Source organism: Apodemus sylvaticus, chromosome X, assembly GCF_947179515.1.
Source record: "Apodemus sylvaticus chromosome X, mApoSyl1.1, whole genome shotgun sequence".
In the NCBI taxonomy this organism is placed as follows: domain Eukaryota; kingdom Metazoa; phylum Chordata; class Mammalia; order Rodentia; family Muridae; genus Apodemus; species Apodemus sylvaticus.
The window spans coordinates 128,451,382-128,475,802 of record NC_067495.1 but is presented as its reverse complement, the minus strand read 5'-3'; the positions used below and the strand labels follow the sequence as shown (position 1 = coordinate 128,475,802).

The window sequence follows — 24,421 nt, the reverse complement described above, 5'->3', positions numbered from 1 at the left end:
GCAGAAATACCTCCCATCACATAATAATCAAAACCCCAAATGTACTAAACAAAGAAAGAATATTAAAGGCAGTAAGAGAAAAAGGCCAAGTAACATATAAAGGCAGGTCTATCAGAATTACACCAGACTTCTCACCAGAGACCCATGAAAGCTAGAAGATCCTGGGCAGATGTAATACAGACCCTAAGAGAACACAGATGCCTGTCCAGACTTCTATACCCCGCACAACTCAATCACCATAGATGGAGAAACCAAGATATTCCATGATAAAAGCAAATTTACACAATATCTTCCCACAAATCCAGTCCTACAAAGAATAACAGATGGAAAACGCCAACACGAGGGAAACTACACCCTTGAAAAAGGAAGAAAGTCATCTTCCTCCAACAAACCCAAAAGAAAGTAACCACAAAAACCATAAAATAATACTAAAAATAACAGGAAACAACAATCACTATTCCTTAATATCTCTTAACATCAATGGACTCAATTTCCCAATAAAAAGACATAGACAAAAGAAGTATTTTTCATGTAAATCTTCAATTTTATCAAAAAATATTTGTAATTCCTCTTCTAATTAATTTAGTAATGTTTTTTGGTCTACCATTTTATCTATATTATTTTCCATGATAATCCTAGATTTTAACATGTTTTTCTATATATTTCTTCAGTTTTATCAGAAATATTTCCCATGTAAATCTTCAATTTTCTCAAAAAATATTTATAATTCCACTTTCAATCAACCTAGAAATATTTTTATGCCTTCCATTTATCTGTATAATTTTTCATGAAATAGTCAATTTTAACATGTTTTTCTACATAATTCTTCAAGTTTATCAGAGATATTTTCCATGTAAATCTTGAATTTTATCAGAAAATATTTATAATTCCACTTTCAAAAAAATGTTTATGCCTACCACATTATCTGTATATTTTTCCATGATGAATCTTCAATTTTAACATTTTTCTATATATTTCTTTAATTTTATCAGAAATATTTCCCATGTAAATCTTCAATTTTCTCAGAAAATGTTTGTAATTCCACTTTCAATCGACTTAGAAATATTTTATGCCTACCATATTTCTGTGTAATTTTCCATGATAATCTTCAATTTTAACATGTTATTCTATATTTTTCTGCAACTTTATCAGAAATATTTTCCATGTAAATCTTGAATTCTATCATAGAATGTTTCTACTTCCTCTTTCAAATAATTTAGCAATGTACTTTATGTCTGCCATTTTACTTTTTAATTTTTCATGAAAATTGCCAATTTTAATGTGTTTTTCTTTGTATTTTTTCAATTTTTGTCAGAAGTATTTCCCATATAAATCTTCAATTTTATCATAAAATGCCTTTACTTCCTCTTTCAATAAAAAAGAAAGTAAACAATAAGTCACCTACACTCTGTCCTATTTTGCTACAAAAATGAGAAAATTCCCAATTGCCCCACCCACCAGATTCTCTAACTTGTTAGCACAAATCACAGAACTCCGAGAAGTACTTCACTATTGGCAGCATATTGTAGAGCAGCAGTTCTCAATCTATGGGTTGTGAGCCCTTTCAGGGTTCAAACAAGTCTTCCAACGGATTCTCCTAAGACCATCCATTTTCATTCATCATGAAAATACAGGTATTTACATGAGATTCATAACAGCAAAATTACTGTTATAAAGTGGCAGTGAATCTAATTTTATGGTTGGGGGTTAGTTCACCATGAGGAACTATATTAAAGGGTTGCAGCATTAGGGGAGAACCCTGCTGTAGAGGGTGAAATACAGGACTGAGGAGATGAAAGAGATACATAGGGCAAGAAAGTAAGAAGACAGGAGCCAAGACTCTATACCATGTATGGGCTTGCTATGTTCCGTTTCCAGCATGTTTATGTGTTCACCAACTGGAAATCTCTCTGAATGCCATCATGTCTATATAGAGGTTTCATTATGTCAGTGTGTTTGAAGGTAGAGAACCTAAAAGCTCCATGCTCTTAATCACATCATACCCTTACTCTTGTGTTGACCAATCCTTACTCTGAAGCTAGCAAAGGGCTCTCAGCTACCACTCACCATCATACAGAGACATCTAACTAGGCTAGTAGAATATGCCTGTAATTCCAGCACCTAGAAGACAGGAGAATTCTAAATTCAAGGCCAGTCTGTATTACATAGCAAGACTCTGATTCACATAACAAATTATATTGGGGCCAGCAAGGTGGCTCAGCAGTTAAAGGAACTTTCTGCCAAGCATTACTGCCTGAATTTAATCCCAGCAATTTACATAGTACTGACTCTTGCAAATTGTTTGTGACCTCCTGATATACTATGGCTCAGCCCATACATGTGCACAAATGATAAAAGATAGATAGGTAGGTAGGTAGATAGATAGATAGTCAGACAGACATATGATTCAATGTTTTAAAATTATAATCTATGCAAAAATCTAAATCTAAAAGGCTTTAGGATCTTTGTACCAAGAACTGGAACAAAGATTGTATTTCCTCATTACATCATATTGACAAATAACTCAGGAAGCTCTCAATAACTTGTTAGATACTTGAATGCTCTGATACTATAAATGCTAGAATTTTTCTCACTATCTACAAAATTCAAAATTGTACAGAAAAAATTTTGGGTAACCATAGCTTCCAATTTTAATGCCACTAATGCTGAGATCCATGTGCAAACTGAACAAGCTATTTCTGGTATTACAAGTATTAACATGTTAATTCTCCCACGCAGGACTATAGTCTACCCTCAGTACACTTATAGTACTAGTTACAAATTGTTGGCACTTTTTGGAGCTAATGGAAAATTGAGGTTCAGATTATTTGGTCCTTTATCAAGAATTGGTTAATCCAAGCTTCCTTCTACAAAGCTGAACCACAAGCTACCCCACTCTCCAAAGCCCTCCATGCTGACTGGCTTCTGCATATTTGGGAGGTATATCTGTCTTCTTGGGGAGTGAGTGTTATACTCAAATATAACACTTTGATATGTTCATAAGATGCACAAGGGATCCGCCATTGCGACTCTAAAAAAACCCCAAGAACTTTTTAACATTTTTCTACACAAAAGTTTTTAGCAGATTGTCATGGAGGCAGAATTATTGGGGAGAGAGAAGAAAGAGAGAGAGAGAGAGAGAGAGAGAGAAGTCTCTGCAAATGGATAGCCCTAGACAATAAAATAGATCCTTCAATGACTAGCTCTTATTTTGCTTTTTAAAGACCCTAGTCTTTAGCTGGTGAAGAAATCTCCTTTTGAAAATAAGTTCTTTGAATGTGAACTCACAAAAACTGATTAGTGTTTTTAAACCTCTGAACTTATTTCTTAGCATTTGATACTTTTCCTTAGCCATGACATTTAGACTTTCTTTGAATAAGGACTTTTTTCTTCAGAACTGAAGTTTTTCAACTCAAATCAGAGCTTAGAAATTCAATTTACTTGGTCATTTAAGAATAAAGTAATGATAAAAGTAATAGTATCCATTTTGAATGGATTTTGTGACTCACCCTCCATTCTCCTAGGTTCTCCCAGCCCACCCTTTGCCATCTAATATTTGTAAGGTTTTCATAAAAAAAAATTGAATTTCAAGCTATAATTTCAGCTTGTGCTACTCTTTGTCAGCCTCTGAAAGGACAGAAAAGTTGTACTTTCTAAACCAAATCCCTGTCCACTTATATTTCCTGGTTGTTTTTGAGAAGCTCAATTATAGAAGATCTGATTTTAAAGGTATATACATTCACAAGCATTTAAAAATGAAACGGTACAATTTCTGAACATTTTTTCTATTTTATTGCCAGTTAAGTATTAGAACAATTAATGTGACATTCTTAAGACTCAAGACAGTGATTGCAGCTGACCCCAAAATTAGACTGAGTGGTAACCTCCCAGGCATCCCTGAAAGCTAGGAGCTGCTCTAAGAACTCTGTTCTAGGAACATATTTGGAGCTCTCAAGATACAATGGCAGTGACCAGTCATGCCAGTATGAAGGAAATTTTTGACTTTTCTGTATAGATCAATTCACAAAATAAAGCCCCAATGCAATACAAGTAGGTCTCCACCTTCCTAATGTTGCAACCCTTTACTAGAGTTCCTCATGTTACAGGGACCCCCCCCCCCCCCGCAACCATAACATTACTGTTGCTGCTATATCATAAATACAATTTTGCTACTAAATTTTGCTAAAAAGATTAAATGAATCACAATATAAATCAGGATATCTGATGTGTGACCCCTGTGAAAGGGTCATTTGCTTCCCCATGTGAGTCACAGCCCACAGGATGGATTTTGGGGCTCATCCTTGTTCTTCCTGGGTTCTCCCAGCCCACAGCACTAGGTTAATAAATGTGTGGTGTGAGTTTCTCACAAGACATTCTTAATTCCTAAGAACATGAAAGCTAATGTAATGACTGCCAAAACACCCATCATAATCTAAATTCATCCCAAGATTCTAGGATTCCGATTGTTGTCAGTGGTGAGAAATGATGGGTGTGACCTCACATGGCAGCTTTACTCTTGGTGGCACAGCACGGTGAAAGGCAATGAGTGGCAAGAGCCATTGAGTTCACATACCGGTTCTACCGCTGACACTTATGTCTTGGTGTTCTCATCTGTGACATGGGGGATGATAATGCCTATGCCATGGGGTTGTTAAAAAGATTAAATGAATAAATAAAATATATGTGAACTTAAAATACTGAGCAGTTTGCAGATAGTGTACATGTGTTCATTTTGTCTATATGAGTTCACCCACTGTCTGTGGATCTCAAGGCATTTCATGCTGCCATGTAACCTCTGGGTCCCTGTCTCCACAGGGATCATCTCCACATTCCTTCACGTCCACCCATTTGGAGCAAGCATTGAATACATCTGTTCCTACTTGAATCGTCTTGATAATAAGGTATGTGTGGAACTCAAATTGGGATGAGAGGATGAAGGGTTATATCTGTGTAGGTGACCTTATGCCCTTCAGGCATTAGCGGGTCATATTACTTGTGGCTCTAAGCAAGTGTCCCTTACTTCCAGTCTCTGTGATTCGATGTATGACCTCCCTTTTAGAAATAGTGTGACTGTCTGTCCTAGCTTGAAAAAAACTGAACAATTTTCTGAGACTTGACATTTTTGTTGGAAAACTAAGAAAATCCCATGAAAACTAGAACTAACTTCTAGATAAATGTTAGAAGATTCTAGCTTACTTCCCTTGATTTCCAGGAAAGCTACCAAATACCTAGCAAATTAACCACTATTCTACTCTTACCCATTGAGCATTTGTCCCAGGCCTCTAACCATCACCAACTACCCCCCAACCATTACTGCTGCTACTCTCTGCTACAGGAAGAGTTGAGGAAGGTAAAAAAAATGATGATCTGTAGGCCATTTAACTGCATGATATCTTCATGGGATAAGCTCACAGATCACATGAAGTGTTAATTCCCCTGAAAGTCAAGACAGGGCAGATTCTTGATGCCTCCTCAGAACAAATATGCTCACAATATGCCTTTTTTTTTCAGAACCAACATTTAGCTAAACTTCGCTATAGATTGTATCACTATTATTTCACCAAACCAGGCTTCCTAGGAAATACCATTGAGTGTGGATTCCTGACATTATGTTGTCCAAGATGTTAAGTCAGAGAACCCTTTGTCTTCTTAGTGAAGGCACTGGCCATTTGGGAAGCTGAAGGCACTAAGCATATTCTAATTCAGTGATACACTTGCCCCAGTGGCCTTTGCATTAGTTCTAGCTTGCATTGCTTCCTTGTTTCCCTCTAGGAAGTAATTCTATTCTGTAGCCATACACGCCACTGAGCGGTTAAAGGAAAAATGGAACAGGAGTATCCAGACCATGTGGTCAGTTACAGTTCAGGATATTGAATTATATGTCAGGGTTTTTGTTTTGTTTTGTTTTGTTTTGTTTTGTTTTGTTTTGTTTTGTTTTGTTTTGTTTTGTTTTCGGGTTTTTTTTGTTTTTGTTTTTTTTTTTGTTATTTTTTTTTAGTTTTAAAAATAATGCACATTGTCATTGAATGCAAAAAAGAAACATACGGAAGAAAAAGTAAGGCAGCCTCATCCCAAGGATACCATTTTAGCCTGTAATTTCAAACTCTTTTTTTTCCATAGCTATACTACATCTATCAAAATGTATATAGCTACATCCATTATCTATTCCCAGTTTTTGAAATGGGAGTTCTACTCCTTGTAGTAACCTATAGTGTTCTTCTTTCATTCCAGTGGATCTGGTTTAACACAAGCATTGGGAGGAGGGCACAACTTTACTCCTAGCTAGGCCCAGCCCCCACCCACCTCCAGCAGCATCCTGCCAGAATAATGTCCAGACCTCCCAGGGAAGGCTTTAAAGGGTACCTAAATTCTGTGTGGTATTACAATACCTCTCCAAAAAGGTATTGTAGCTTCATTAGGCCTGGGTAAAGCATGCCTAACAAAGAGCATGTTCAGTTGGCTATAAGCCAAAAAAACAAACTTCTCTATGAAACTGACACTAGCTCTTTGCAAAAGCAATTCTGTGGACAGTGTCCAATAATTCCAGCATATGAACATTGGTGTCTGAAAACCACTCCAGCAACACACACAATTACATAAGGCCAGACAGGAGATGCCCACTGTTACCAGAGCATATAACAGCGGGTGGACAGGGATGGAAAACTAGTTTTGATTGGATGATGTCCTCTCTGTCCCACAGATCAGCACCAGTGATGTGGAATCTCTCATGAGTAGACTCCAGCATACCTTCAGACAGGAAATGACCGGAGTTGGAGCCAGCCTAGAGAAGAGATGGAAATTCTGTGGTTTTGAAGGCTTAAAGCTGACCTGAAGCTCTTTGCCTAAGAATTTGGGATCCTGAAAATAAATATGTGCTGGACAAGCTTAGGATGTGATTTTTTTTTGTTCTCAGTGGTTTTCAAGTGGACATTGCTTTCAATTTGTCAGTTCATTCCTGAATATCTTTCAAGTTAAAATAAGGATCCTAGAATAGCATCTCAAGCTACAGGTCCTAAAAAGAAATTGCCTCAAACCTCAAGTGCTGTAACTTCCTCCTATTTTTGGCAATTGGTTGACTTTTCTTATAAGTAATAGTGAAAAATTCTTCAGACTAAAGTGTATTTGGAGTGTTTTCAGTGTCTGTACTACTGTTGTAGACCTTGTACTTTTTCAGTGCTGTTAACTGCAATGTTTTGATGATTTGTATGTGCTTTGTGTTTCCAGATTTCTCTTCACGTGTTGCTACTGGTAAAAGGAGTGAGAGGGGTGCTAGGAACCCCCTGTAACTGCCATTGTCTTTTTCCTCCACAGCAAACACTAAACGAATAATCCATCCGTGTCTTCTACAAGGTGCTTCACCAGTTCACCTTTGAAATAAAAAAGCATGAACTGTGGCTTTTTGTAAAAATACTGTGAACCAAAAGTTGACAAACGTTCCAAAGTTATTTTCTCTAATAGATAAAAAGTCTATTTCAGAATTTTAAAAAAAAAAGAAATCTAGATGGATTCATGGGAAGTCTTCAGTATGACTACCATGTTTGTGCTTTACAGAACTACTTGTAAATAGTCTGCTTTTAAAAGAGGGCATGTTTAATTTTCTATGTATTAAAATGCAGTCAAGCGTGGGCACATGTGTGTACACATTGGCAGAAGGGATTTATTTTAATAGTTCTCCCCTCTGACCTTCCTACCATCTGTTGGTCCCTTTTTGTCCTGCTGTTAGTGTGTTGAATTGCAAACTGTGTACTGCTGTAAATACTGTTTACTTCTATGGTGGATGTTTGTAAAGGACTGATGTGAGTATTGAAAGTAAAGTACTAATGAATAAATAATGGGCTGGGGTGTGAGGCTTCCTGCACATGCGTCAGCTCCACCCAGAATGCTGACTGACAGGGATTCCTCTGATTCACTCATACCCACCTGTACATTGTTGCAATGGCCTCACCAAGTGTAAGCGAACCATTCAGGAAGGAAAAGAAAAGAAAGGGTAGACTTGGATGGAGGATGTTCCCCGGAGGTATGGATGGTCCTTATTATTCTTTGTGGTGGTGGTGGTGGTGGTGGTGGTGGTGGTGGTGGTGGTGATACTTCGAATTATACAAGCATGTCCTCCCTTGAGCTCTGTTGAAGGTAAGAGAATACAGTGAATGAGTATAGCCAGTAAGAGTATTTCCTGAAAATACTTTGCAAATGAGATGTGATGAGTGTTCAAATATGTATTTTTAAAATATAAATGTTCCTTTTGATACCTCAGCTTTGTCTTCCGTTTTGAATGGTTGGCTTCCTTCGTGACTCTTCGATCATCTCAGATCTTCTCTTGGAGTTACCAGCATGTTGGAAGAAGATGCCAAACGTGCTTGGCAAGTAGAAATAGCATTCTGTAGAAGACCATTCATGCTGAAAGTTGGCTTACCCCTCAGCACCCCACTGTGGCAACAGCAGGAAGCTAGAGTTATTTTTACATTAGCTTCTTTGTTGGAACATCTTCATCATAAAGACTGCTGCTCTGAAAAGTTTTGATTCTTCAGTCTCAGGGGCTCGTAAAATATCTTCTTTTCAACAATATCTGTAAAATCAAGAGAAATTTCTTCATTCATCACTTATTTCTTGAATAGATTAAATAAATTTCCAGGCAATAGTTGCCATACATAAATACCTAGCTTATCTTCACTTAATCTTTCTCCCTCTCCTTTTTTCTTGTTTCCATTCTTTCTTTTCCTTTTTCTTGAGATGGGATCTTTCTATGTAACTCAGTCTGACCTAGAATTTGCAATCCTACCATAGAAGCCTTCCAAGCTCTGAAATTACAGGCATGTACCATTATGCCTAGCAAAAGTGTTTCAGTTATGCATTCTACTTTACTTGAGGTATAATTCTAGCATGCTTCCATATACTAGTGACAGCAAACTTTCTGTCTCTAATTGACCATTTGTATAGTCCCATGCCAGACAACATGTTAGTGTGAACTTATTTTTTTAGAGGTGGTTAAAATCTAAATTAATAGTCTTTGAGTAGTGTGATTTCTCCACCAAAATATCCTCATTAAATTTATTAAAAACCTTAAGTGTTGGCTATGAGGAACCAGAAGAAGGGCATCTGCTTCCATGCTGCCTTCCTTTGGACTGAAAAATGCAACAACAACTCTTGCCAGAAGTCCTTATTTTGTTAGCCAATTTTACAAATATAAGACCCCTACTTTCTTAAAATCTCGTGTGTATGTGTGTGTGTGGGGGGGGGGGGCGCGCGTGTGTGTGCACATGCGGGGTGGGAGGGTACATACATGTGTGATATCTGTCTACAATACAGTCTGTCCCATTATTTGTCTTTTCTGGAAAATCCTGACATATAGTATTTTAGAATTGTTATAATACAGCTACAATTAAGTGTGGTAGCACATGCTTGTAATCCCAGCACTTGGGAGACAGATGCAAGAGAATCAGGCTGTATAACAAGTTTGGTGCTAGCCTGGGCTACATACCACCTTTATAATCCTTTTTGCTCACTATTTGAGATCTACTAATGAAGCTCTTTTTCTTTAAAATTTGTCAGTGCTATTTATGGTTGTGTTGTTCTCCCCAAATTTTGAAATATTTTCTTATTTTATGAGATATAGTAGTTAGATTTTTCCAAATAACTTCGAGATTCCTTTTAGTTTTACAAATGAATGTTCCACTTCCCTCCCTTATTCTATGCCATCTCTAGTTCTGAATTTTTTAATATTACAGAGTTGTTTGACTCATCAGTACAAATGTAAGAAGTTATTTTTCATAAAAAATTGATATGTGTATGTTCAAGTTACATAGAATTTGAAATTTTCCTGGCCCCTAAATGTATGATTTGGATATAATTCAGAATGAAATGAATTGTTTGAAAATAGTGCAGATGTTTAAAAAACAAAACCTTTTAACTCATTGAGTATAACCACGTGTGCCCTGAGATTTGCAACTGCCTAGGGTAATCCATCAAGTGTATCAGACTTTATTTTGTTTTCACAATTTCTGCCATTAGCTGAGCATCTAGTATAACTTTATGCTGCACAGAGTCACCTCCTACCCATATTTCTTTAGGAAAAAATAATGGAGTTTCAACTCTTATAGACAAAATAATAAGAATTAGTACATACCCCACGTGATGATAGTAAATGTTTAGCACCCATGTATTTCCCAGTCAGTACATGGCACACAGTGAATTCTCAATAGGATAATAATTACAAATGTGATTTAAACAAAATCCATACCTGCCTCTATATTTTAAAAACATTTTTCATGTTCTTACCTCAAATCATAAAGCCATGTCATGTCACCTGATGCTAACAAAGGAAATTCACTTGCTTTAGCACATTCCAAGTGTTTACTTTGTCCACACAGCTTGCCATGCATTGTAGAATACCAAAGGCATATGACTGACTCTTGCATCAGAATGATAGAAAGGAGCCATCCCTGGCAAAGCATGGAAGTCCACAGGAGGATCAAGAGTTCAAGGCTTTCCCCGAGCTGCATAGCACAGTCAAAGCCAACCTAGGCAGCATGAAGAGGCTCTGACTCAAAACAAAAGGTAAAACTGAAGATTGTGGATATAGCTCTGATAGAACCCTTGCTTAGCATGTGCGAAAGCCCTCCGTTCAAACCCTCCTATGTCATAAGGAAAGGTGGGGGAAGTGGAAGAGGAGGGGAAGGAGAGACTGATAATGGAAGAGTAGCTTTTTCACACATCAGCCTTAAGTGCTTCACCAGAGGCCATAGAAACTAAATGTAAAAAGCAGTGTTGACCATGAATGACATAGACAAAGTGGTATCAATGTATTATGACTGAAACCTGAGTTTTCTGAACCTCGACTAATAGGATACAAGTTCCATGAGAAGAAAATGATCCATATGTGTCCTGTTCAATGCAGTATCTGGTGTTCCTGATGCACTGTAGGTTCTCAGAAAATAGTAAAGAAGCAAGCACCTGCATATCATTTTTAATCCCCAAAACAAGTCATATTATTAAAATCTAACATTATTTAGTGATTTCTGGGAAAAAAAAGGCTATAAATAGATGAGCCTTACATAGGGGAGGTGTGGTGGCAGGCACAAAAGATAGCTGGACATATTGCCTCTGCAGTCAGAAAGGAGAGAAAAACAAATGCTGGCACTCTACTGACCACCTCCTCTTCCCCTTTTGATTTATTCTGGGACCCTAGCCCATTAGAAGGTACCACCCACGTTCACATTTAGCTCAGATTTTAGGGGATTCCACCAGCCAATGTTCCACCAAAGGTAGGTAATGCTGTGTGCTTACTATCTCCTAAATCTCAAGATCTATAATATCTTTGCAGTCTTTTAGTTTAACAGTAAGTTTTGAAGGTTTTGGCTTGCCTAAATATTATTCTTTATCTGTAAGAAGCATCTCAAAGACATACTGGAGCAATTAATTATAGCAGCAACAGAAGGAAAGAAATTGATTATACACAGAGCCCTCCAGGCTGTACAGCCTTATGGAGAAACTATTAGATCTCAGGTGGGAAATGGTATGCATGACAGTTACAGAGCCCTCTACCAAACTATGCTCATTCTGAGCATATTTGAGCATCACCATGCCCTAAAATTAATAGTCCTCTTTAGAACTAGACTTCTGAAACCTTAATTCATTATAATTCCTAGATCAAACCCATATGTAGTGCTTTAAAAGGTTTTCAAAGCACTAGATGCACATTATGCCATGTGATCTTCACAGCACTCTGTGAGACAGCAGGGACAGGTAATCTCCTCACTGTTAAGGCAACTAAGGGAAACAAATCTAAGGGATGGAGAGTTTAAGAAGGGTTGCACTGCTAAGTGGATGATGGAGCTGGGATGAGAATACAGGGTTCCCAAACTCTTAGCTCAGCCCCAGCCTAGACATTGTATGACTAAAGGAAAGAATACAAAATAGGGGATTAAGGGTATTTTTTGGTACCATGACCCTAACTTCAGAATAAACATAAAGGCATGAAATAAAACACAATAGATTGCAAAGCAAATTTTAAAGTGTGGAATTCATTTCATTACACATGTTAATATATATGAATTAATTATTTTAAAAAGCCCTATTGCATAGCAAACTCTAAGCAAATGTTTGTTGGAAAAAAATAACCTGATCAACAAGATTTATATGTGAATGAGATGCTGTTTCTGTACACAGTGTGAAATTCTTAGTGAGTGCGTAAATGGCAGGAGGCTCCTTCAAGCTTGTAGTTTTGTATGAAAAGTGACAGAAAGGCTTCAGTGTGGGCAAGTAGGAAGTACTGTGTTTAGAGGGAAAATGAGCCCAATGCTGTTCCCAAGCTGTTAGTCTCCAAAGCATCATTTCTGGCACAGATAAGGGATGTGGGAGTTGTCAGAGAGAAGTCCCTGAAGACATCTGCCCAATGTGTGGATGGAATCATAAAAAGGCTACACACGTTCTAAACACAGTTTAAAAAATACATGGCATTTTTGTATCCTGTCTTTAAAAACCTAAATTTGGATCCACACCAGTAAGCCAGTATGGTTCTTGGGGTTGAGCCTAAGACATGGAATTCAGCATTTCAGTTTGCATGTTGTTCAAGGGCTTACTTGGTCCAAGACATTCTGTCTGCCATCGAAGAATGCAAAGATAGATGGGACATGGACATGGACTTGTCCTTGAAGCTTTTAAAGGACAAATCAAAGGATCAAATATGTGTGTCGATGATAATACATTAAGGAAACACTCTGCCTCCTCTAAACCAAAACCATATAACCTGGGAAAGAAAATGCTGTATTGCTCAATCCAGTGGCTGAAGAGATGGTTCAATGGCTACAGGACTTGTCACACAAGCATAAGTACCGGAGTTCGAATCTCTAGGACCCATATAGAGCCAGACTTGATAGTGTGTGTCTGTAACCCAGTATTACTAGGAGATGGGGGGTAGACACCCCGGAGAATCCCAAGAAGCTCTTATCCCAGCTAGCCTGGCATGCACACAGGCAAACAACAAAGAAACATTGTTTCAAAGAAGGTGAAAGATGAGAACTAATACATGAGATTGTCATTTAAACTCTATGTGTAGACTCTGGTGCATACGCCCCCTCACCCTAACTCACTTTACCCACTGTACCCTGAGCTTAGCCACATAGAAGATGGGTTGTTGTTGACCCTCATGATTAGCACTACTTACTGAGAGCTGTGGAAGCTCTTACCTGGCATCACAAGAGAGGATCCTATGCCTATTGCCAGCAGGGAAAGGCCTAAAGTCATCATGAAGTATAGTTTCTACTGAGTTATGTATTGCTTATGCACTACCATAAAATAAAAACAAAATGGTTATGTTGGACTTTGAGAAATTGAGGCCTGAACAGCTTACTCTTCCTTGGTGCAGGTGTGTTGTATGTGTACCATATACACATAAGTCAACTTGTACAAGTCTTCATATGGCCAGTATTATAATGCCTTGTTTGTTCATTGGAAAAGGGCATCTTGGCATTTAACACACATGAGTTTACCAGGTAACTGTACCATGGCCCTTGTGAAACTGTTGTGTCTTTTCTAAATGAAAAGATGTCTGAAATGTTCAGTATTCTTGTCTATCCTGTTAAGTAGAGGGGTTCAGATTCATCTGATTGTTCTATGAAATACTGTGGCTAAGAGCATTGCTTAAAACATTGTACAGTGACAATTACTCTAAGATAATCCTGCAGTTTCCATATTGATCCTCCAGTGCAAGAAGTCACCTAGTTCTTTCCCTAAAGGTGCATTTACTTTCATACTCAAAATCTTCCCTTACTTTCTTCATATCTGTGACAGGTTAGGAATCATAACTTGTCCCTGGAGAACTTGAAGTTCTTACTTGAGATTAAGTAATTAAGAAAAAAGTAAATCAGTGTCATTGACGGATCATATTTTTATGGCCAGTTCTGTAACCTTTGTAACCACTGTACTTTAGCCCACCCTAAAGACAATACTCTTGAATGTGGCATTCAATGACCTTCATCATTGCTTCTCCCACTACATTATAGCCTTAGTTTCTATTGTCCTACTTCACATGTCCTACTTCAAACTGACTAAACTCCTGATCTCTTCCTATATCCACAAGTCCAAATCCTACACTTCCTGCATGTCAGCTATTCAGTGAAAATTTCCTAGCTCCTCTCTCTTTCACCCCTGATCTCCTAGAGGCCCTTATCTGTAGCTGTATCATAAGACAAAAGCACTCAGGGCATTGTAGCATGCTCACGTATATGCTATCTTCTCTGCAAGGACTACATCTGTCTCATTCACGCATGTGTATTCACGTGAGAACTAATTACAGAGACCCACGATGTGGTAGAGAATTTTTCTGATCATTGGCATTATAACAGTAAGCAATAAGCATCTTTGTTCTTGAGTTTTGTGATGAAGCACCTTGTTTTCATCTGTCTTACCAGCTATAATGTCATAGATTGTGTGGCTTCTGGAGGCTAAAAGGTGCAAGATCAACTTGTTGGCTGATTTGATTCTATAGTGAAAGGTTTCCTCCTGACTGGTAAAGGGCTGCGGGTTTCACTGCATTAGAGTTTCACGATGGAGTGGGGATGAAAATTAATGAATCTAAAATTAGGCTTTCAGAAAAATCCACAAGGACTATGTTGATCTTTGAGTTCCTCTGAGCCTCAGAACTGTAAGACACAAATTTCTGGTTTTTATAAGCCTATGGTATTTGTCATATCAACAGAAATGAGCTAAGATGCTTGCCAATATGGAGGCTAATTAGAATTCCAAGTTGTAGCACAGAAAAAAAGAAGCTGGGAGACAAGGAGTCAAACAGAAAGCTTTTGCCAGACATAAGATAATCAATGCTGGAAACACAGTAATAGAAATAGGACTTAAGAGGAGAGACGTATTTGAGAGAAAATCTACAAAGAAATAAATGGAGAAATGGTTCAGAAGTACAATTCAGTTTATCCTACAGAAAGGAGTTAGAGAATGTTTAAAAAAAAAGCAGTAAGTTATTACCAATATAAAGTTCAGCAGAGCTGAAAGAAAACAGAATTGTTTAAGCCCAAAAATTTAAACTTCTTGCCACTGGTAGCTGTGCCCATTACTCTAATAAACAAAAGTAAAAATATGTAACTATTAAAAGATTGCCAATAATTGTAGAGCTAGACTCCCACCAATAATTTCTCCTATAATTTCTCCCATTGGCCATGACAGAATATTGAGAATAAGAGATTCTGTGGAAAGCACAGGAATAAAAAGAACTATTATGAATAAAGCTGCTATGAACATAGTTGAGCAAGTGTCCTTGTGGAATGGTGGAACATCTTTTGGGTATATGCCCAGGAGTGGTAATAGATGGGTCTTGAGGTAGAACTATTTCTAATTTTCTGAGATTTTGCCACATTGATTTCCAGAGTGGTTGTACCAGTTGGCACTTTCCTCAGTTGGAGAGGATGTGCCTAGGTCTACAGTATCTACAAGTCCCAGTAGGGAGAGAAATCTCTCATTAACTCCCATGTACATGTCACTGTATTAACTAGTATGTGGACTCTGCAGGAATACACAGACTCATCAGGAACCTTTTCCAAAGGAAGCATGCAGCCGGTCTTTTAGAGCCACCTCATTCTTAGCCAGTTCCCTCCCATATTCCAAAATTCTGGAAATGAAGGCCTTAGTTTGTATGTGTCCTGCTTGATCCATCTCTATATTCTCTTTCACAAGAGAATATGATCAGTGCTGGCCTGGGAAAATGAGTTCACTCAAAAATACTTAGGGAAAATCTTTATGAACTTGTTTTTTAGCTAGTAAACCTAGTGGAACTCACAGGTAGGGAAACAGAAAATCAACAGTGACAGCAGTAGAGATGGGAATACTATTAGAAGTGTGTGTGTGTGTGTGTGTGTGTGTGTGTGTGTGCGCGCGTGCGCGCGCGCTCACATGCCACTACATACATACACACACATTCACACATGTATATGAGTGTGCACACACAAGTGTGCACCTTTAAGCGGCAAAACACAGGGGCTTTACCTGAAAAACCAACAACGAAGACAAAGCAGGACAAAGAGCAAATATAAAACAAAGGGGCTTTGTTTGCCTTTGCTCTATACATTTCCACTTTCCTAACACCCAAGTCACACCTGTGGAAAAGGAAACCAGAGAGAAACACCAAAGAGCTCTTCAAACAGAGTCTTCTCCTCTAGAGAACTACAGGTGAGGATATTAACTCTGAGCGTGTCCTGTGATGCTTCCAGCATTATGGGATGTAGCCTGTAGAATGTTCTAATTTTCATATCCCACACTCAAAAAAAAAAAAGGAAGACTGAGAAAAGTAATGTTAGTACTAACAGAGTCCTTTTTTGTAGCCTTTGGTCACAGAATTTTGTGAAAGAAAATGGTGAGGTGAATCATGCAGAACAGATACAGAGCTACCAAAACAACACATTTAATGACAATGACAAAGGATCAAAGGTGGAGGGGTTCATCACAAGCACCCAGTTCAAGCCTCTCTTTAGCATGTGAAGACAATTGAATCAAAGAGTAGGAAATGGCCTGTCCATGATCAGTTAGACAATCACTCCTCTCAACTTCCATCCCCAGCTTGCTGCTTCCCCCCCCCCCAGTACACTTAAGCATGTACTAATGGAAAAAAAATTAAAGCAAAAGATTGCAAAAGGCTTAGAAAACCTGAAATTGCTCATAAAGGATTGCTATTTTCTCAACTGGCTTCTGGCAATGCAGGAAGTCTAAGTGAAGTGGTGTGGTGACAGTAAAATCCTATCACCACTCTTGGTTGAAAGGACTGTGTTTATAACTTTTTCTCTTTGCATGACGCAGCCCCAAATACAGAGAAACTAGCTTGAATGACCATTGAACTTTTGTTAGCACAATTACCTCAAACCAGGGATGATTCATGGCCTGGCGGGCACATTCACTATGTCATGCAAAATTTCAAATTCCTTGCCCGCAAAGCCTAAAACCAAAAGGTCATTCAATCCTTTGAACACACACACACACACACACACACACACACACACACACACACACACACAGAGAGAGAGAGAGAGAGAGAGAGAGAGAGAGAGAGAGAGAGAGAGAGATACTAAACAAGCCAGCAAAGCATTTCTATTCTGAACATTGCAGCATTGCAGAGGATAAGGAATATGTATCAAGTCTTTATACACACACACAACGAATATGCCATTGGGAAGACAGGTTGAACACATTTGATAACAATGAACAATACAGGAAAATACAGAAGCCAGCTAGAGTCCATGAGTCACGATAAAAGGAGAATGATGAGTCCTGACTATAGATGTTGGAGAGGAAACAAGAAAACTACATGGATGAAACGCAAAGAAGAATATGGGCTCTCTAGGGGAAAGTGAGGACACATAATCATGAGAACAATGTGAAACATAAGATGTAAGACCTTGAGAGACAAACTATAGAATCTAGATCCAAAGGGGATGGAGAACAGGGATGGTAAAGATCTGAACATAAGATCAAATTAGGAAAAGCAGGATTGCAACAAAAACAGGCCAACAAGATGGATTTCAGAGAGAAACTGGCCATACTGGGTATGGCACATCAAACTAAAGTTAGCAGGGTAAAACATGGGAAAACTAAAAGAGAAAAAAAATGTAGGCAATTTAGGTGTAAACAAATAGTGTCACTAATTGCTGTGTAGCTTTTGTGTTGTTATGTCACTATTGTTAGGCCAACAACAGTGACTCTGAATCTACCTATGTGCGTCTCTCTCTGTCTCTCTTTCCCTGTGTGTGTGTATGATTGTGACATAATTGCAGAGTCTTACATACTTAGGTTGATTCTCCTACGCCTTCTTCTGTTACTTTGAATCAGCATATACAAGAAAAACTGGAAGATAGTCATAAAACATGATGTATGTAAATAGTAGCTGTATGTAAATTAATGTTTTAAAATTACATTTATTTATTTACTTACTTCCTTCTTGGAGGATAGCACCCCACAGCACACATGTGGAGGTCAGTGGACAGCTTTCAGAGTTGGTTCTCTCCTCCTACCATGTCGGTCCCAAGAATTAAGGGAAGGTCATGGGACTTGGCGTGAGCACTTTACCAGCTGAGTCATTTTGCAGGCCAAAGTTAATGGCATTGTATCATTCAGTGCTTCACATAGTACCTAGTCCAAAAATACAGAAAATTCCAATAAAGTTCTGGAACAATTAGCCATCCAATTGTTAGCTTATAAATTTCAGTCATCCAACTAGCTCAAATGGTATTCAGTCCAAATACCTACTACCAGAATTCTACTCAGACTATATCAAGAACTCAAAAATAAAAAAGCCAACTAAATTTTTCGAATGGACTACAGTTTGTAACACAGAGTATACCCGAGGTCAGAACAAAGTAGACAAATATTTTATATACAATGTACAGTTTAACAAATACTTTACACACACACACACACTCACACAATTACACATTCATGTCTTCTGCTTGATTCATTTTATTTGTAAGGTTTCCCATTGAGTTTTGTAGTTTCATTATTATGATTTCAAGCCCATCTTCATTTACTCTTGAGTCCTCTCTACCGGTTCTGTATTGTTATTGAATTCCATTTTCAAATCCTAGAAGAATTTAAAAGAAAGCAAGGAGTGCATGAGAGGCCTTAGAGAGAAGAAAGGGAAGGGAGAAGTGATATAAGTATATTATAATCTTAAAAATTAAATTAAAATCACTGGAAAATACATACAAAACTGAGTATACATGAGGTAAGAACAAAGAAATATTATTGTTGGCTTTCCGGTGGAGGCCAAGAAAACCCTTCAGAGACAGAAGCATAGAAATGAAAGCTCTGTTTTCTGAGCGCTCAGGGAGGCTGCCAGTTAGGAATCTGTACCGAGTCCCTGAAAGGAGATTGTACAATGTTATTACAGGATGGGAGCACTAAGCAAGGGGGGTGCGTGTGGGCTGTGCATTGGCCAATCATACTCTGCCACGAGAGGTTAAGCAAGGAGGTTGCTGTTGGTGACTGGGCCTTATCTGGGTCACCTGGTTCCAGGGTCCTTGAGTCAGCTTTTGCAGTCAGGTCCCCTCCTGGACTCTGACCTGGAATCTAGAGAGATAAAGGCACAAAGGAGTGGATGAACAGCACATAGTCAATAAAGTCAAGACAGGCTTCACATTCTTGACTTCTGTGCCTTAGTTTAGATAACGGGATAACAGCGTCTTCAATCTTTACATCCCTTATGATTAACAGACAAACATGAGACATCTGAAGAAGTAGGATAGGAGTTGGGTTCCAGGGCCTGGGAACCTAAACTCAATTTTGATCCTGCCAGCAAGGTGAAAATAATTCCTGAGATGACTGAACTCAGGAAACTACCTCCTAACACTATGTGGGGGCTGGGAAAATGAATGAGTAAAGGCATTAATAAAAACAGGAGTAAAGTAGATATTACTACAGGCAGTAGTCATGACCATTACTACACCAGTATCACGAACTTAGTCATTGGCAAAATGACAAGTGAAGCACTACTGAGTTAACACTGTGTTGGTGACCATGCACATCAGCTAGAAATCCTCTGTGTTACTGGCAAAAAATAGGAGAAGCTCTTTGCAGGAGAAGGGGTGACATTCACTAAAATTAAACATGTACTGAACCTCAGAAATTCTATTCCCTGCTTTTTAGCCAGCCCAGACTGAAAACAAGTAACAAGGAATTTGCGACCATTTTAAAGTCTCCCACATTCTTCCTCTAACCACACACTGCTAAGAACACAAACAGTAAACAACATCAAGACCACAACCAACAAGTAACTGTCAATAGGAGCTTTAAAATATGACCGGCCTCAATCACCCCCAAACAAAAGACACAGGTTAGCTGAATGCTTTAAGAAACAAAATCCACCTGGAAGTTGCAGCCCTTGAACTCTTGCAGTCACAGTCATTGTGAGTTGCATACGTCTCAGCCCACTTGTGAGACACTGTTTCCTTGGACTCATCCATTAACTCTGACTCTCACCATCATTCAGCCTCCTCTTCCACAAAGAGCCCTGAGCCTTAGGGGACAGGTTTGTCAAAGAAATGCAATTTAGGACTGGGTGCTCCAAAGTCTCTCACTCCTGTTCAGTTATGAGTCTCTTTTAATTACCATCTACTAAAAATAAAAAGAGCTCTCTCTGATGTGAGCTGAAAGAATCACCGATCTATGGATGTAGCAATATGTCACTGGGAGTCATTTTATTGCTATGTTTCTTTAGCACATTAATAGTTGTAGATTTTCCCCTAGAGTCTATGATCTAGCCAGTTTTAGGTCCTGGCCTCAATAATAGTATCAGATACAGGTTCCATTTCAAACCAAACAAAATGCCAGAATAAGAAGGGGAAGAGGGCACAAAATCGCACCCTTAACCTAGAAGCTATCTGCAATCAATAACTGCTGGAAGAGAGAAAATCGATTTTCTCCAATGGAGTGACATTGGATATATCAACCACAACCCAGAGCAAGTCTCATGCTCTGGAGTAAATGGCTGTTTTATCTACTTAAAGATGATTTGGGGGTAAAACATAATCATTTCAGAGAGTGGAGCCAAGGATTGTAGACAAGAGAACAGCACTGACTCCTAATGAAAGAACTGGATTTCAGAATTGCTATTTGTCTTCTGTTCCTCTCTAAGAATGAAAGTATTTGGGATGCTAACTACATTTCCTTTATAAATGATTTATTTATTTTGTTTTATGTGTATGAGTGGTATTCCTACATGTATGTGTGTGCACCATCTATGTGCCTGGTGCCCAAGGAGGAAAGGAGAGATTGTTAGGTCCCCCAGAATCTAGAGTTATGGGCAACTGTTAAAAGCTGGGAACCAAACCTGGTTCCTCTGGAAAAGGAATAAGGACTTTAAACCATGGAGCCATCTCTCCAGTCACAAGATTTTCTTAGTCTTAATTGCTAATTAAAATGTTTCACACAATGTATCTTGATCATATTCGTTTTCCACCTCCAACTCCTTCCAGACCCTCCTCTCCACCACCCAACTTCATGTTATTTCTTTTTCAATAAACAAATGAACAAAATTAACAACCTCCCCCTCAAAACACCAAAACAAAGAGACTGCACACACAGACACACAGAGGAGTACCTAGCCTGTAACTATAGCAGATTCTTCTGATGCCTGAACTATGATCTACTCCTACATCCCACCCCACCCAAAAAGCTCTGTGCAATGAAATTTCTTTGTGTAGACACAAAGATGGGTGTTCCTTTGGCATCAACTCCTACTCTAGGACTTTAGAATTGCCTTGGATGGGCAGCATGCTGGTGTCTCATGCATTCAAGCCCCAGGTTGCAAGAATTCTACTTCTAGCAGAAAAGTCTGAGAGCACTACAACGTCTTTCCCCTTCTAGCTTCCACCAGTAGGGCAAGGATGCTGCCTGAATCACAAGAGGTTCAGAAACATAGCATCCAATGGTTCCACCAGCTTATTCAGAGTACAAAGGTCCTATTAGAAATAAAGCCACTCATGAAGATGGGGGCCTACCAATAGCCATGATGCCTACTGAAAAAGTAGAAGTCTCTGTACAGAATAAGCCACCTTGCCTATTCTTAGCTCCAGCGCAGTGTCACAGAAGTTCAGACCAAGAGAAGGGCAGGACATAAGATCCTAGAGCCCCTCAGCTCTGCCTGAGATGGTGCACAGATGTTCCTAAGGGTATTGTCAAAAACGGGTAAGATTTTTGGTGAAAAGCAATGAAGAAGGGCTAGTAGCCTCTTGAGATTGGTAAGATAAACAAAATGTCAGACCCATAAAAAGGTCAGTTAAGAAAATCAGAGAAAGACACATAGGAAAAGCCTGCTGATTGCTCAGTAGTATTCCACTGTGTAAATATACCACATTTTCTGTATCCATTCCTCCACTGAGGGACATTTGTGTTCTTTCCAGCTTCTGGCTATTATAAATAAGGATGGAGCTGGAGAACATCATACTGAGTGAGGTAACCCACACTCAAAAGATGAATCATGGTATGCACTCACTAATAAGTGGATATTAACCTAGAAAACTGGAATACCCAAAACATAATCCACACATCAAATGAGGTACAAGAAGAAAGGAAGAGTGGCTCCTTGTTCTAGAAAGACTCAGTGAAGCAATATAGAGCAAAATCAGAACAGGGAAGTGGGAAGGGTTGGGTAGGAAAACAGGGGGAGGGAAGGGGACTGATGGGACTTTCGGGGAGTGGGGGTCCAGAAAAGGCGAAATCATTGGAAATGTAAATTAAAAATATATCGAATAAAAAAGCAAAACATAAATAAATAAGAAATTTAGTAAGAAAAAAATAAATAAGGCTGCTATGAGCATAATAGAGCATGTATCTTTATTGCAAACAATGAATTCACAAAATTTTTAGGCAAATGGTTGTATCTGGAAAATATCATCCTAAGTGAGGCAACCCAATCACGAAAGAATACATACGGAATGCAATCTCTGATAAGTGGATATTAATTAGCCCAGAAGCCCTGAATACCCAAGGCACAAAATGCATAACAAATGACTTCCATGAAGAAGTATGGAGAGGGTCCTGATCCTGGAAAGGCTTGATCTAGCTTTTGAGGGGTGTATCAGGACAGAGAAAAAGGAGAGAGGTGATTGAAGAATGGGTGGAGAGAAGAAGGTTTATGGGACATATGGGGAGGGGGGAACTGGGAAAGGGGAACTCATTTGGAATGTAAACAAAGAATATAGAAAATAAAAATATATAATTAAAAAAAGAGAAAAGCCTGCTGAGATACAATCCTCCACGCAGCCACAGGTATTTCTGATAAGACAAGGACACAGTACTTTGCTTCCTGAAGCATGGTTTATGTCAGTCCTTAGAATCTCTAATAGCTTCTCTGAAGCCTGTGTCTTTCTGCCATTATATTACATTTAATGAGACATAGCAGTTTGTTGCACCATTTAAATTATCAGTGTTGATAATTTGGCACCTTCCTTAAAATAGTGGCTTTCAGACCTCATCACATAACAGAAACCATTGTCCTTTGTAAATAATATGAAAAGTGTCATGGATTGACAAGTAGAAGACTGCTTAAGTCAAATCTTATGTAACTCTTGTCTACTCTGCCTAATCCAACTTTTCTGGCTCCCATGAAGTTATTCCCAGTTTACCTGATTCTTTTACATCTGGACATACCCAACCTTTCAAGGAAATAGACTGAAGGATCTAGTTTTATACAGGGACTCCAGTTCTCTTTAATCATCTCATATAAACTAATGCATTTGTTAATTATGCTTATGTTAACTACAAAACTCAGTCTCCTAGATACTGAAATGGCCTTGCTTCATGCCAGACAATCCTTAGACTTAGTTCCCAGTCTCCTTTGGAGCACTGATATTTAGTGATTTATTTTCTTGGTTGTACTAAACAAGGACAATTAAAAAGTAATTGTTTAATACAGAAATAAGTATTTGCAGTCATATAATTTTTAAGATAATGCTTTTATTATTTTTTGAGGATATCATTCAGGCATAGAATTGATCATATTGACCCCAACATCCCTCCTCCAACTATCCCTCATTCAACCTACAACCTCACCTCGCTTGCAACTATATATCTTCTTTTTTATATAACCCATTGGGTTCAATTTGTGCTACCTGTGTATTCATGGGTGTGATGCTATCTACTAGTTGACCTAGCAAGGAACATACTCCCTAAAGGAAACACTCTCCCTCCTCTAGAGGCAATCAATTGTCGATAGTGCCATACCTCATGAAAACCTCCTCATTCGGGTCTGGAAAGTTGACTGAGTTGTTCTTGTGCAGACAACCACTGTTGCTGTGAGTTAGTGAATGCGTTCATCCTATGGATTGCAAGGGGCTCTATTTCTCCTGATTCTGCCAGACTATTTCTTCTTACAGTCTTCTTCTTCCCTCATCTTGCTGTTCCCTGAGCCTTGGAGAGAAGTGGATGATATAGATAGACCATTTATGTGATGCTATGTTTGCAGGGAATTTTTAGGCTATCTGATATGCCAAGTTAACTCCATTTCTGATTACAGTTGTGTTTATTCGGCATCTGAGAAGAAAATTCAGGCAGAATCCTATTGCCTTCCTTCTTTTCTACATGCTATCATGAACGATTCTTATGTCCATGCTGCGTGAAAGAGTCTAAGTGCCCTTCTGAGTCATTCTCTCTGCTCATTTCATCACTACAAAGTACAAACTCTCAGCTATGTTTCATCTCCTTGCCACAATTGCTATATCCCTTGGGCTCTCCTCTCCTTGTGATATAATGGCTAATTAACCAATTGTCAAGAGATTGAGAATACCCTAGTATACAAGCCTCTGGGCATGTCTGTAAGAAGTTATCTAGAATATATTACCCTCTGAGCATGTTTAGGAGGGGATGATATTGATAAGTTAGTTGAGGTGGGAAGATCCACCTTAACAGGATGTAGGCTGGATCCCATGACTGA

The 24,421-nt window shown here is 38.5% G+C and overlaps 1 protein-coding gene across 5 annotated transcripts in view; it reads left to right on the top strand.

The window, feature by feature from the left end:
• Window positions 1-6,888, top strand: part of Enox2 (ecto-NOX disulfide-thiol exchanger 2) — a 320,995-nt gene extending 314,107 nt beyond the window's left edge. For all 5 annotated transcript variants that reach the window (XM_052171208.1, XM_052171207.1, XM_052171205.1 and 2 more), the window contains 2 exons: window positions 4,816-4,901; window positions 6,701-6,888. In XM_052171208.1, coding sequence (XP_052027168.1) covers window positions 4,816-4,901; window positions 6,701-6,832 — 218 coding nt within the window. In that variant the 3' untranslated portion in view covers window positions 6,833-6,888. The remainder of the gene's footprint in view (window positions 1-4,815; window positions 4,902-6,700) is intronic.
• The last annotated feature ends 17,533 nt before the right edge of the window (window positions 6,889-24,421 follow it).